At 46.8% G+C, this 13,575-nt stretch overlaps 1 protein-coding gene across 15 annotated transcripts in view; it reads left to right on the top strand.

Moving 5' to 3' along the window:
• Positions 1–13,575, top strand: part of KCNMA1 (potassium calcium-activated channel subfamily M alpha 1) — a 705,404-nt gene that overhangs the window by 618,120 nt on the left and 73,709 nt on the right. For all 15 annotated transcript variants that reach the window (XM_045522775.2, XM_045522776.2, XM_074374290.1 and 12 more), the window contains one exon: positions 10,959–11,082. In XM_045522775.2, the coding sequence (XP_045378731.2) occupies positions 10,959–11,082 (124 nt within the window). The remainder of the gene's footprint in view (positions 1–10,958; positions 11,083–13,575) is intronic.

The raw sequence follows: 13,575 nt of genomic DNA, 5'->3' as shown, positions 1-13,575 counted from the left end.
GTGTTACACGCTACATTTTATGTGCAATAGAAAGTGATGGTTTGAGGTAGCCTTGGGGGGACTTTTTTTTCCACAAGCAGAAAAAGCTAGTGTATACCGTATCAAGTATGGTTTTTACAGGACTTTCTGCCCGAAGGCCTTTGTAAATAAGTAATGATCAACAGATTGGCTGTGGGTTTTTGAAAAGCATGCCTATGTCAGTTTGCATGATGGGGGAGAATTTTCAAAGTGGGTCTTGCTTTCATTGCCTGTCGGAGAAGGGCTGAGGGAGGCAGTCATCCTGGGCTGGAGCTGTCTGCTCCGTGATACATCAGAATTGCTAAACGTAGGTCAGGCGGGGAGCTGAAACTTGCCAAGCTACACAACTCGGGTTTGCGGTGTCCGAGGCTTTGGGCTGCTTCTCTGGCCATGGCTGTTGTCACTGGGGCATTTTACCCCACCAGCCACAACCATCCCCGTGGCTGGAATGGACTATATCCGTGACAAATCAGAAAGTCTTAGACCCTCCTCCTTCACCATGACTTTCTGTGTTCTAGGTGTTCTTAAGACTCTGTCTGACGTGAGAGCCCAGACAGGGTGCTGAGCCCTCTCCCTTTCCCTTCCTTCCCAGGGTATGGATGAAGAGCCCGTGGGCGGTTTGGTTCAGTTTGAATCCCGGCCTTGGCAATGAGGTTTCCGGGGCTGGTTTTTCTAGCTCTCTCTCACCGATTGACAAAAAACCGATTGGCTCCTGCACCATCTTGCGGCTTCTCTGCGTTTCCCCCACGTCTTCAAACATTCCCTTTCTACTCTCCAGAAGATAGGACTCCCAGGTCCTATTCCTTCTGACCTGAAGCATCCATAAAGGAGGCTAATGACTTATTTGAAGTGGGTGTTTCGACACGAGTTTGTGGCTTGCAGCTTGAGCAGAATCAATCATTCTGCACACGGGCAGGTTTTAGAGGCCTATGGGCAGTGATAGGAACAGCTCCAGGAGAAACATGAGAGCTCGGAATGGGCTGGGATGGGCTTTCATTTACCGCTGTGGCCCCTACACATAAAGCCAGCTTCTGCGTGAAGGGTCCTGGCAAGCCGTCTGCCTGCATGAAATGCAGCAGGGCCTCTGCACCGATGGGCTTTGCCTCCCCTTTGTTCTGGGATGAGGCCTACCCTGGTTTTTAAGGGGCACTTAACTCTCTGCACAGTCATCAGATGAGCAGCCTCGTTTGGGGTGTCTGGGTCCTGATGCAGCATGTTGTGCAGTCGCCCCACAGAAGACAACCCTTACGGCCAGACTGAGCCACACGGTGAGCGTCTGCGCTCTAGGCCAGGGGTCCGCGTGTCCTGCCAGGTGCCTGTGGCTTCATGCCCCGCGGAGGAGCAGCCGAGGAGGTGACCAGGACTGTGCTGCTCACCTCCCGGTTGGTCTCTTAGCAGGGACCTGTTTAAGGAGCCTCTCCTAGTTTTCCTCGAAAGTCACCAAGCACCTGCTGCCCAGTTCTTGCCACTCAGTGGGTTCGTGTCCTGGAAGGAAAACTGCGTCTTCCTTCAGCGGCAAAGCTTTAGAGGGCAAGAACTTTGTCTTTAAATAACTAAGTCAAAGCTTCTTAATTTGGGGCCCTCCTAGACCCTACTGAATAGCCAGTGAAAGTTCTGTAGAAAGTCTCTCTAGGAAAAAAAAAAAAAAGATCCATTAGATACCATTTTTGACGACAGTTGAAAAAGGTCCATGGATTCCCTAAATCCCCGTCCTCGTTGCCAGTCACATTCCGTCCATCCCACAGTCCCCTTCGAGCAGTTACCTTCCCAAACGCCTCTGGGCTGCTGAGAATGTATCTTCAGTGGGTAGGCAGTATGGAGGAAATGCTGGATCTCATTCTGTCCTCCAGTGCAACTCAAAAGGTTTTTCTTTTTTTTTTCCAGCAGCCTGTTTCTATTTCTTTTCTCAGATTAATTCTTATCTGGGTAATGTTTAGAGAAAGCCTACCGTATTAAAGATGTTGTGGAAGGTCTTTGAGGGGTGTAAAGTAGGATGGGTGACCGTCTTCAAATTACATGGCATACATGTCTTCAAAATGCTCACGGTTTAATGGAGGAGACAGACAGGCCTATGCAGCAGTGTCGTAGAAGGACAGTTGAGAGATCTCCCAGCATGGGCTGGGAGAGCAGAGAGAGCTGCCGTTACCTCTGGTTTGGGACGCCCGCCTGGTTTGTGAAGGAGATTTTATTTAACTTAGGCTCGGATTACCTACTCCTGTCCACTGTCTTACCGGGGACCGGGCATCGTTCCAAGAGCGTTATGCCTGTTGATTCACTGACTCCTGACCTCAGCTCCGTGAGGAGGGATTGCCCTTTCCTCCACTTTACAGATAAGGAAGTTGAGTCCCAGAGATGTGAGGCATAGTGAATCTAGTGAGTCGTACCTAAGTAGGAAGACCTGAACCCAGATGGTCCAAAACCCGTATTGTTAACTTCTTCACTCTTCTGGCCAGTGGAGGGAGTAGATGTGGCTGGAGCAAGGGGTCCTTAGAATGGCGTAACTGGGGTTGAAAATAGGAGATTCTGGCACCCAGTCATGAGAACCTCGCCTGTCATAGGCAAAAACCTGGAAGGGTTTCAAGGAGACAGTGCCCTGACTTGTGTTGGGAGGTGCACTGATGGCAGGATAAAGATGGCTTTAGAATCCTCCATGAGGGCCTTCTGGAGACACATGTTGCATAAATTCAGAAGCGGGAAGAGAAGGCCCAGCCCCGCCCCAGCCTCTGCCAAGGTCCTTTGGGTGCCAGACAATTCAGGATCTGCTGCAGAACTGGGGACCAGAAGTGGGCTACGCTGTCTTCCCAACAAGACACACAGCCTTCCTGACATCAGATACACCTCCTTCTCCAGGCGCCAGGGGACGGGGTGTAAGATGCCGCGGGCCATGAGGATTTAGCCAGCACGGGTTGGGCGAACACTCTACACAGAGAGATAGCCCCCAGCCAGGCTAGCAAGGATAACCGACAGCACCAAAAGCAGACGCTGAGCTCCTTGAAAGGAGCTTCATGTCACAGGACCTGGGTAACGTTAGATACTCATTTTCTGAATGAGAGTGGAAATATGATTTGAGGAAAGCAGATTCTCCTCCTGGACACTAACTGATCATTAAGTGAAATAAACTCCTCTGCTTGTGAAGTCCCATCCCCTCTCTTTTGACTCATACCTTCCGTGGGGTCTTTTCATTAGGACTGCCGGCCTGACAGGTTTCAGTAGTCGAGAAATGGCAAAGTGGCCTGAGCCCGCTCCGAGTGGGGGACAGGATGCCACGCTCACAATTCCTTCCACCAGGCAGAATCAAGAAGGAAGGCAGGGACAGCTTAGCTAAGTAAATTCACCTCTTAATGCGCAAACAAATAGCAAATGACAGGCCCCCTCGGGACTGGAGAAGAAAGAAATAGTGGGTCTCGTCATACCAAGGCTTGGGTGGATTTGACGCAGGTCCTTGGACACGTTGCATGTTCAGCAGAGGGTCATCCTGTCCTGTCGTTTCAAGAGCATCTCGTATGCTCTCCTCCAGGACTGAAGAACATGTCAGCTCTCCTGGGTTGTCTCCCAAACCTAAAGGCAGTCATCTCCTTCTTCCTCTGAGAATGGTGGCTGCCTAGCCAGAGATGACAGACTAGGTAACAGCAGTTCCTGATTGTTTTCTTCTTGGGCAGAAAAAAAAAAAAATGTAAGGAGAGAGATACAGAAAGTCCAGAGTGGCCTGAAGGTTTTCTCAAGGTGGCTCCAAGGATGGCGGGAGAGAAGGGCAGCTGTGTCTCCGGAGAGATGATCATTACCCTGGATGGTGGAGGTAGGGTTGAGGGATGAGTTAGGGCATGAGCCAGAATCCAAAAGTCTGATCCTTGGAATGTAGCAGGAAATAAAATTTATCCAGAAATAAAACACAGCCGAAAATGAGGCAGATCCGGTCAGAACCATTTATGGTGCTGAAAACTGAGGTATGAGACCTTTTGGGGAGACCACCTAAGACCCACTCCAGTCTCCGGTGGCCGGCACAGCCAGAGACCCACCTGTGTGGCCTGCTGCTCTTGAACAGTGCTCTGAAGGACTTAGTTATTAACTGCTCGTTGTCTTCTGTGGTGTGGAAGAAACGATGGGGAGAAAGGAGGGTAGACAACTGAATTGTAAGTTTTACACTTGATAAGAACGAGTAGTTAATTTGTGTTTTTAGGCTTGTTTCTTTGCTGAAGGGGTCTTAGAAGTCAGCAAGAAAGAGGCATTTGTATGGCTTCCACGAAAGGAATCCCCATCAGGTGTTGACACCACCCCTCAAGTTCCCAAGAGTCATAGAGAGAGTCAGAGCAGGCCACCCGGATGTGCCTGTGTCACGAGACCTGCACTCTGCACTCTGCACATAGCAGCACCAGGACGAAGGTGAGGCATATGAGGTGCCTCCTTCAATTGTGCACCCAGGCCCCTTTCTTGCCCAACTCTAGTCCTGGTCTCATTGAATAGAACCATAGCCTTCTGGTCTGTCTGTTGCAGATAGCTGCTAACTTTGGTAGGATTGATTCAAACCACAAAGTTTCTCCATCTGAGCAAAACTTGACAGCAGTGATCCTCAAACTTCAGCCTGCATCAGAATCATCTAAAACACCTTGTTCAAACAGAGCTTGATTCCACAGGGCTGGGCTGGGCTGGAGAACTGCATTTCTCTCAAGCTCCCAGGTGGCGCTAAGGCAGCTGGTGTGGGGCCACATTTGGAGGACTGCTGCTTACACGAACTGGGGCCGTGGGAGGAGCATCCTGTGATGGAGACCCTTCTCCCAGAAATGTTCAGACCTGGAATTGGAGCACTAAATAGTTGCTTAATTAGGAGCATCTGTGTTGACCACCACTGGACATGAGACAGGAGTCTTTTCTGCTGATCAGTTACAGCATCTGGCTTTGGCCACACTCTAGGCAGCCTGACTGGTTAGAGACGTGTTATAGAGCCTCCCTTCCAAGCACAATGCCCTCTTTCAGATACTGTCCCTGTAGAGTGAAAACCAGTGCAGGAGCTGCGGTGGTTCCCCAAACAAATTGTTGCAAGATATCAAAGGTGAATGGGCTCTCTCTGGACACTTTTTCTGGTCCCCATAGAAGGTCTGGTGAATCACCATCAAATGGTTTGAGATGCTCAGAGATTAGAGGCCATTCATCAGCTGCCCTTGGTAGCTGGTTGTTTACTGAGCATCCACTGAGTCCTCTGCTAGGTCTGGAAGTGCAGGGAAGAGTGAAATAGGAGTTCCCTGCCCTGAAGGAGGTCACCAACTAATGGATATGATTATTACCTCTGAAAGAGCATCTCACATCTGAAGGAGTTCCCAGGAAGGGAAAGCGATGTCTGTCTCTGGGGTTATGTTCTCAGGAGGAACATTTGAAGCCAACTGTGAGGCTTCAGAAATGTCCTGAAACCTATGGTGCCCGACATAATAGGTGCTCAGTACAATCAGTATTTGCCACTGGGATGAAAGCCCTGCAGAGATAGGAGAAATTGCCCAATTTTATCCAGCCTACTATTGCCCAAGGAGCCTCTGCAGGGTTGGCCTCCATCTGGATAGGATGCATGTAACGGTAGGAAAGTCCTTATCGTGTGAAGAGAAATGAGGTCCTGAAAATCAAGGAAGGAAAAGGATGTGATTTAAAAACCATCCTGTACCTTCTCTCTGGGTTGGTTGGTTGGTTTGGGTTTGGTTACTTGTATTTGAATGTAAATTTCTGCAGTTCAGCATGGAACCCACTGCCAGGGGGTGGAAATGGGATTTTCCTCTAAGGGCAATTGTGCTCTTTAAAATATAATGCTAGCTTCCTCACAGCAGGTTTGCTGGAAAAGGGATTTGCGGTTTTGCTTTAGGCTGTTGTCTTCAAGGCAAGCTTTTTGTGTGTCTGCTGTAGCTGGGCATTTAGTTCACTTCCTGAGATTAATTGATAGCAAGTGGCATTCCTACCTCTACCAGCCCTCAAAACAATGATCTTTTATTCTTTTTTTTTTTTAAGTCAGGCATACTTAATTTCTAGCTGTGGACTTTGGAGGTGTGAGCTGAGATTCAAGGAAAGATACGAAAAATTGAACTTGCTGGGGCTCCTCGGTTGTTATAAAAGTGTGGCTGTTCCTAAATGGAGTCTTCAGATATTGGGACATGACAAAAGCTTGTCCAGCCTTAACTGATTATTGAGGGTCTCCTGAGCACATCGTCCTGATGGGGGCTCATGGGGAAATTTTCTAATGATTATTCACATAAGCTGTGCATTTCATGAATGCGCGCGTGCTGCTCTGCCTCGCTCTGCAACGCAGGGCACTGCGGCCCGGGGGCGCTGCCTTACAGGGTGAGCAAGATGCAGCTGCCTCCTGCAAGCAGGAGGGGTGAGGTGGGGGCCAGGCAGCCCTGACTTCCAGGCCAGAAGTCAGTCTCTGTGCAAGGCCTGGTTTCTCCTCCCACTGGCTTTGCCACCTTAGCCCCATTTCCTATCCACTCTGTTTCCCATCCACGTGAACGCGTGATAATGACAGAAATTACCTGTAAGTGTTATTGTGATGAGTAAGTCATAAAACGCAGGTAAAAGTTTTAGCACAGCAGCATTGGTAAGGGCTCAACTCATGGTGGCTATTCATCTTAGTATCCGTAGTAAATGTAGTGGTAGTAATAGTGGTAGTAGTAGTAGTGGTGGTAGTAGTAGTGGTGGTGGTGATGGTGGTGATAGTAGTAGTGGTAGTGGTAGTAGTAGTGGTGGTGGTGGTGGTGGTAATGGTAGTAGTGGTAGTGATAGTGGTAGTAGTGGTGGTGGTAGTAGTAGTGGTGGTGGTAGTGGTAGTAGTAGTGGTGGTGGTGGTGGTGGTAATGGTAGTAGTGGTAGTGGTAGTAGTGGTGGTGGTAGTGGTAGTAGTGGTGGTGATAGTGGTAGTAGTGGTGGTGATAGTAGTGGTGGTGGTAGTGGTAGTAGTAGTGGTGGTGGTGGTGGTGGTAATGGTAGTAGTGGTAGTGATGGTGGTGGTGGTGGTAGTGGTGGTGGTGGTGATGGTGGTAGTAGTGGTGGTGGTAGTGGTAGTAGTGGTGGTGGTGATTGTGGTAGTGGCGGTGGTAGTAGTGGTGGTGGTAATGATAGTAGTGATAGTGATAGTGGTAGTAGTGGTGGTGGTAGTGGTAGTAGTGGTGGTAGTAGTGGTGGTGGTGGTAGTAGTAGGAGTAATAGTAGGAGAACCCCACATCTTTATGATTGAACCACTCCCTCTTTCCTGTCTCCTTTCACCATTGTAAGAGCTACAAATATATGAGTGGTTTCTAAGCGAAGTATAAAGAGTGATAATAATGATAGTAGTTAACACTTATTGAGGGCATGTTCTGTCAGGTTTCATGCTAAGTACATGCCGTGTCTTTACTCATGTCATTCCCAAACTGAATCCATTAATTAATGATGAGGTTTAACATTCCCATTTTACAGATGAAGAAACTGAGGCAAGGCACAATGTAGCAAATACGAGATGAACCAAGACTTGAAGACAGATGTTTTGGTTCTGGAGCCAGTGTCCTGAGCACTATGCTATCTTGTCACTAAAGAAATAGTTGGTTTTTGTCTTCAGTGGTATCCACCCCAAATGCTCCCTTTGGAGATCAACTCTCTTGGTTCCAAAGAACAAGTTTACTCTAGTGTGCAGGCTTCTTCTTTTCTTTGGGTTGGGCTGTCATAGGTACTGATCCTCAAATGTGGAGGTAAGTTAAAGGCCAGGGAGGACTTCCCCTTCAGGCAGAGCAAATCTAATTGTGTGTGTATGTATGTGGCCCAACTCTTCCAAGAAGATACTGTGTATTTCTGGTATGGTTTGATGTCTTCCTCTCAGCTCTTCAGGAATGTCTCAAATGATGAGAAATCCACTGCCTTCGGAGACAACTCATGCCATTTATTTTAAACCCTTCCATTTGTATAGCATTCTTCCTTTTTGGAGACTTGAGTTTGGCACTGTCTAAATCCCTAGTCTGCTCTCCTTCAGTCATACTCAATGAGTTGACTCCATCTCTTCCACTTGACGGCCATTGCCCATCTGAGGACAGCTTGTGTAGTACAACATCTCCAACCATGGATCCAGGTGTCTTTCTTTGGCTCTTTTCTCTTGGACTTCAGTCCTCTAAATGGGTCCTAATGGCTACTCATGGATCATAAAATATAATGCGATTCCTCCTCACCTTTCAGAGCTCAGATCACATGTTACCGTCTTTGCAAAACCTTCCTTTGATGTTACTCTACTACCAGGCAATTAACAGCTCTCTTGGTGTTCTCATACCACCTTGTGTATTACTTCCCTGTAACACTTGCCACAGTGTATCACAGCTGTGGGTTGACATTTTCTCTCTTGCTCGCTATATTATAACCCTCTCTTCAACCAGGGACTGGTCACCGTAATCATTGTAGGATCTTCCAGTCCTGGCACAGAAGAGGGGATTCATGTTTATTAGTTGCTTTGCTGATTCGTGAAACCAAAGTTCAAATTTCAGGTACCATGACTGGTCAGAAAAGGAAATATCTTTGTTCAGGGAACTTTTTGATGGTCTTCAGATCTGACCCTTTTAGGAAAATCCTGGATGACCTATCTTTAGGCTGAGAGACTTGTAGGAAGTACAGAGTGCCGCGTGGCATACCACTGAGACTTCCCGGATGCTTCTAGATGTTCCAGTGCAAATCGTGGCTTGCAGCCCTAGTGTCATATAGCACCTGGTGTGCCCAAATCCCCACCCTAGTTAATGAGACTTGACATTAAAAAGCTGTCCTTTTTCTTCTCATTGAGGGGCAATCGGTCCTCAGGCTTGTTTACTTACTTTTCTAACAGAAGGGTTGGAGGCCAATGTAATCAAGGGATGATTTCTTCCCAGAAAGATAGGAAGTCGACATGTATCTCCTCTCTCTCAAGGCACATATTTTCTGAAAGGAATTTTGGCCAGCTTGCTACAGCATTTGCTTGCTTGCTAATATTATATGAATATAAATCCTGAATGCATTGGGGGTAGGTCTCAGACCTTCCTGAGATGATACTTCCACTCTAACCAATAAACAACCTGGCTTTACAGCTTCAGGACAAATTTATTAAGATCCTCTTGCAACTAAAATACATTCTTCTAGGGTTGGGAAGAAAGAATTTATTTCGTTCATTTTCTCAAAATTCTTTATGATGCATAGAGATTATGTATCTAGATCTATCTATCTAAAGATTCCTCAAGAACAAAAACGTTCAAAAATTGTTCTTGTTCTGATCTGTGACCCATTCTTATCAGTAACTGCCCTTTTATTTTAGCATTTTTGACTGAGCTCAGTGTTTGAAAGGTGACCTGGTGGTTTACAACACCTCCAGACTTCCCAGTAACCCAGCTACTGAGATGCTATTCCGAGCTGATTGTTCTTCTCCTTTTAAGGTCAGACGTGACAGTTCCTGCAGTAATCTAGCACGTTCAGTGATGGTGACTTTGCAGGATTGCCTCACATGAAATTTGTCATCTGGTGTCGCCTACAAGAAAATTCTCAGGAGTGAATAAACACAGAGGCTTCCTATCCTAAGTGGGGTTGGGAGGCCTATTAGGAAAGCCAGGGTAGATATCCTGAAAGCTTAATTCTAGGTCTATAGGCCATGTAGGAAGGATTGCTGTCCCACTGCCTGTGTTCGGAACATACAAATGAGAAGTATCAAAGACATTTCAGAGGAAGAAATTCTAAGAACTAAGTAAAGCTCATCCTTTAATGCTTGAAAGAGGTGCTTTAAGAGGTAAAAATCACTTTACAGTCATGTTTCAGAATTTGAACTAATTTAGATTTTCTGTCTTGAATTGACAGTATTATTCAGGGACAATAGCTCAACTGAGCAGATAGCTGACCACGCCTGGGACATTATCCTAATTTTATGCGGCCATTGTTGTAGAAACCCAAATACCTCCCTCAACACTGAGCTACAGAGTCACTGTCAGAGATGGAATCTAGACAGTGGGGCATGGGCCAGGATGCAGGATTATATTTCTCATGCTGCAAGCTCATTAGAGCTGCCTGGTTCTATTGTAATTCCTGAAGTTGTCGGTGAGATGCTGCCAGTCCACTGGAGGGGAGGCCTCCATAGAAGCATGTTTCTTTTCCACCAGTAAACAAGGCAAGCGAGGATGCACGTCGCCCTGAGAATTCAAGACAAGTTTATTAAGATGCGTCTGAGCTTGAGGCACTTGTCTAAGGAGTGTGGCAGCTGGGAGGTGACGTGGGGGTGGGGGGAGCGCGTCATTGGACAGTTCGTGCAAATACAGTTGTCAAGGCAAGGAGAGAGGGTGTTGTTTAGCATTGAAATCATGTATTCCAGAGGTGGGCATTTGGTAGTCAGTCTGCTCTGAAGTGACATGCTGCTGAATCTTTAAAGGGCTTCAGCCAGGGAGAGCAAAATCTGATTGGGCAAATTGCTAAAATATTTAAAGTGCAGCCTGTTAAAGCTTTTACTGAGAAGAGCATCACGTCAGAAGTTGTAGTCAGAAAGAGCAAGTAATTGGCTTTCCATCCTCATGCCAGTCAGTCAGCATGAGGCTCTGTTCCGATTCCTTCCTCTTCATTGCCAATGCTAATAACTACCCTTCGGGGTGTGCACGTGTGCGTGTGTCCTGCAGCGATTGTATAGCTGGTAAAATGAGAAAAGAAGGAGTGAGACAACTGTAAGAAGGGAGACTAAATCCACACGATGACGTGAAGTCCATCTTAGAAAAAGGGGAACAGAAGAGAAAGGCAGAATTATTACCTGACAGAGGTCACCGGCATGTCCTGGTGGTTTTGGGGGCAGTTATCTTTCAGAGGTTGGGTTCTGCAAGCCAAAGAATGGCCTTCGGTGACAACCACTTCCTCTGCATCTTTCATCTCCTCTGAGATATAACGCAGGGGGCACTTTCCATGTATAATTTATCACATTTTCCACTTAGGTTTTCCTGTCCTTTTCTCCCCAGGCATGACCCCTTGTTAATTCCCGGCAATGATCAGATTGACAACATGGACTCCAACGTGAAGAAGTATGACTCTACTGGGATGTTTCACTGGTGTGCACCCAAGGAGATAGAGAAAGTCATCCTGGTGAGTGACAGATTGCAGAATTGATGCCATCCACTTCTGTCCCAAATTACACTTGCCAGGAATGAGGTTTTCCTAGCTAGATGGTGGGATGTTAGCCCCTGGTCCTAATTATTTTTGATAATTAGTATTCAGGATATACATTGAAGCAGCTAGAACTCTTTATTAGACCATGAACTGAGAGTGGAATTCTCAGTCTCTGAATATTCATTGGCTTATTACCATAGGGGGTGATCACATGCTGTGTGAAAGGCATCATGGGAGGCAGTGTGTACCATCATTCCTGTGGACGTGGCTTTGGGGCCAGAGCCTGCCTGTGCCATTAGTAGCTGTGTGGCCTTGGACAAGTCACTTGACCACTTTGCACTTCAGTTCTTTTATGTGTAAGCAAATGAGATGAGAATGACCCTAACCTATAGGTTGGTAGTGAAGATTAAAACCCAACATATGACTCAATAAACTTACCTACTAGTATTGTTAACCATGAAGAAATCTGAATGCTACCTGTATTGTTGTTTGTTTATAACAATGCCTTGCACATTTGTGATTCTTCTTAGCACAGGTTGTAGGCAGGCAGATCACATTTGCTGATGATAACAAGGGTGACAGTGGTCCACCTCGGGAAGAGTGAGGTTCAGAGCCCTGGTTCATGGTTGGCTCATCTCAGTAGCAGCAGTGAGCTTCCTCTGGTCTGTCCCAGGAATGTCAGCATAGATAACAATCCATTCTACTCCTTAGACTTGTCCGATTAACAGCTTTAGGTTTTAATGCCTACATAGGCTTTCCCACTGTTTATTGTCTTGTTAATCCATGAAAAATGGATTAATAATCAGGAAGTCATATGGAAGGGTTCTTTCTCCCTTGTGCCTTCTAATCCCCAGATGACTGTGGCCTGCTCCTTTATGTCAGCCAAGAAAATCCTATCAGTTCTGATGTCATGGCCGCCCTCCCTAAGAAAGGACCATTCCAGTTCCTCAGAAGGGCTTTATACTCTAATCCGCTAGATTTTCCCCTGTTTTATTTGAATGTGTGTGTTTTCTCAATTTAATTATACTCAAGCATTAAGAGCCAATACAGCATTGTGCTGGAGGCTGTCTGGGAGGTGTGAAAGGTGCAGCCAGAAGGACAGAAAAGGCAGAATTCTCAGAAACAGCCCTTGTCCATGGAGTGCAAGTGGTTCTTAATCACAAAACCATGTCATGTGTTTACCTTCTAATCTTGTATCTGCCCCACTTGTTCCTCTGGGGATGTAAACTCAGCCTGGTGTTACCCACCTGGGGCAGGTTAAAGGCTGGCTTGGCATTTGGGGGATCCAGGGTTTCAATGACTTGCCTACATAATCCTCAGGAGTGTGTGGGTAACTGACATTCCAAGTCCCCTACAGGCATGAAAGAGTTTAGTGAGACGAGTTACTACTTCTGTGATCTGAAAAGTAACATAGTTAACAAAACATTCATAGCAATCCTGTTACGTGTTAGGCACTCTTCTTGCTGCTGGGAGTACAGCCCTGACAGTGACTTGCTCATAGAGCTTGTAGTCTTGCGAGGGCACAGAGAAGGTACCCAGGGAGACAAAGAATATGTAATAACATTTCAGTTATTGATAAGTGCTATGAAGAAAATAAAGTGGGGTCATGGGCTAGAAATGGACTAGGAGGTGCTATTTAGACAGTGGGGTCCCAAAAGCCCCTTCTAAATTAACCCTGGCACACAGATGGGAATGCTCGGAAGAGCTAGCTCCATGAAGATGCTTTCTGGGCACAGGACACTAACTGCTTTGGGGGGTCAGAAAATATGAGATGGCTGCAATCTTGAGGAAATGACCATGAGACAATATATTTAAAGCTAAGTGTTATGAGGCACAAAGTGCTGTTCGAATCTAGTATGTGTGTAAGTGGTCAGGGAACCTCGTATGTATTTAGGTATGTATTAGATACAAACAGGTTGAGTTTGGAAGTGTTTTACAGCCATTTAGGCCCTACGTGGGTTAGGCCTTAAAGGATGTGTAGGAAAGACAAGGTGCACACGTAAGTAGTTTCTCTCTTGGGTCTTAAACCTGGCAGATTCAGTCTCCCCCAGGGCTGAGTCCCGAGAACTGGGACACTTACTAGGTTGTCCAGGTGATATTGCTGTGGCTGGTCTAAGGATTGGTGTTTTGGTCCCCAGATCCAAGCTCCTGAGGTCAGCATCTGTGCCTTGGCCACTGCTAACTGGAGCCTTCCCCACCTTCCTATTCTAGACTTCCAGTCTGTATTCTGGACCCAGGTTATATTCCTCAGGCTTGCCGAAGGGAGCTAGCCTCTCAGGTGACCTGGCCAATTAAAAATAACTAGGAGTCTCATCACAGCATGTTGCAGTCTGGTTGACCCTCTTTTGGTGGTACCCAGGCACTCACACTTCCATGCAGCCAAGATAACTAACTCTACGTTTTATCCATGAAGCAGTGATGTGGGGTGTGACTCCCCAGCAGGGCCTCCTTGGTCACCATTTATAAGAC

Source organism: Camelus bactrianus, chromosome 11 (assembly GCF_048773025.1).
Source record: "Camelus bactrianus isolate YW-2024 breed Bactrian camel chromosome 11, ASM4877302v1, whole genome shotgun sequence".
Classification (NCBI taxonomy): Eukaryota; Metazoa; Chordata; class Mammalia; order Artiodactyla; family Camelidae; genus Camelus; species Camelus bactrianus.
Note: the sequence above shows the minus strand (reverse complement) of the source record. Positions and strands in the feature narration are given on the sequence as shown.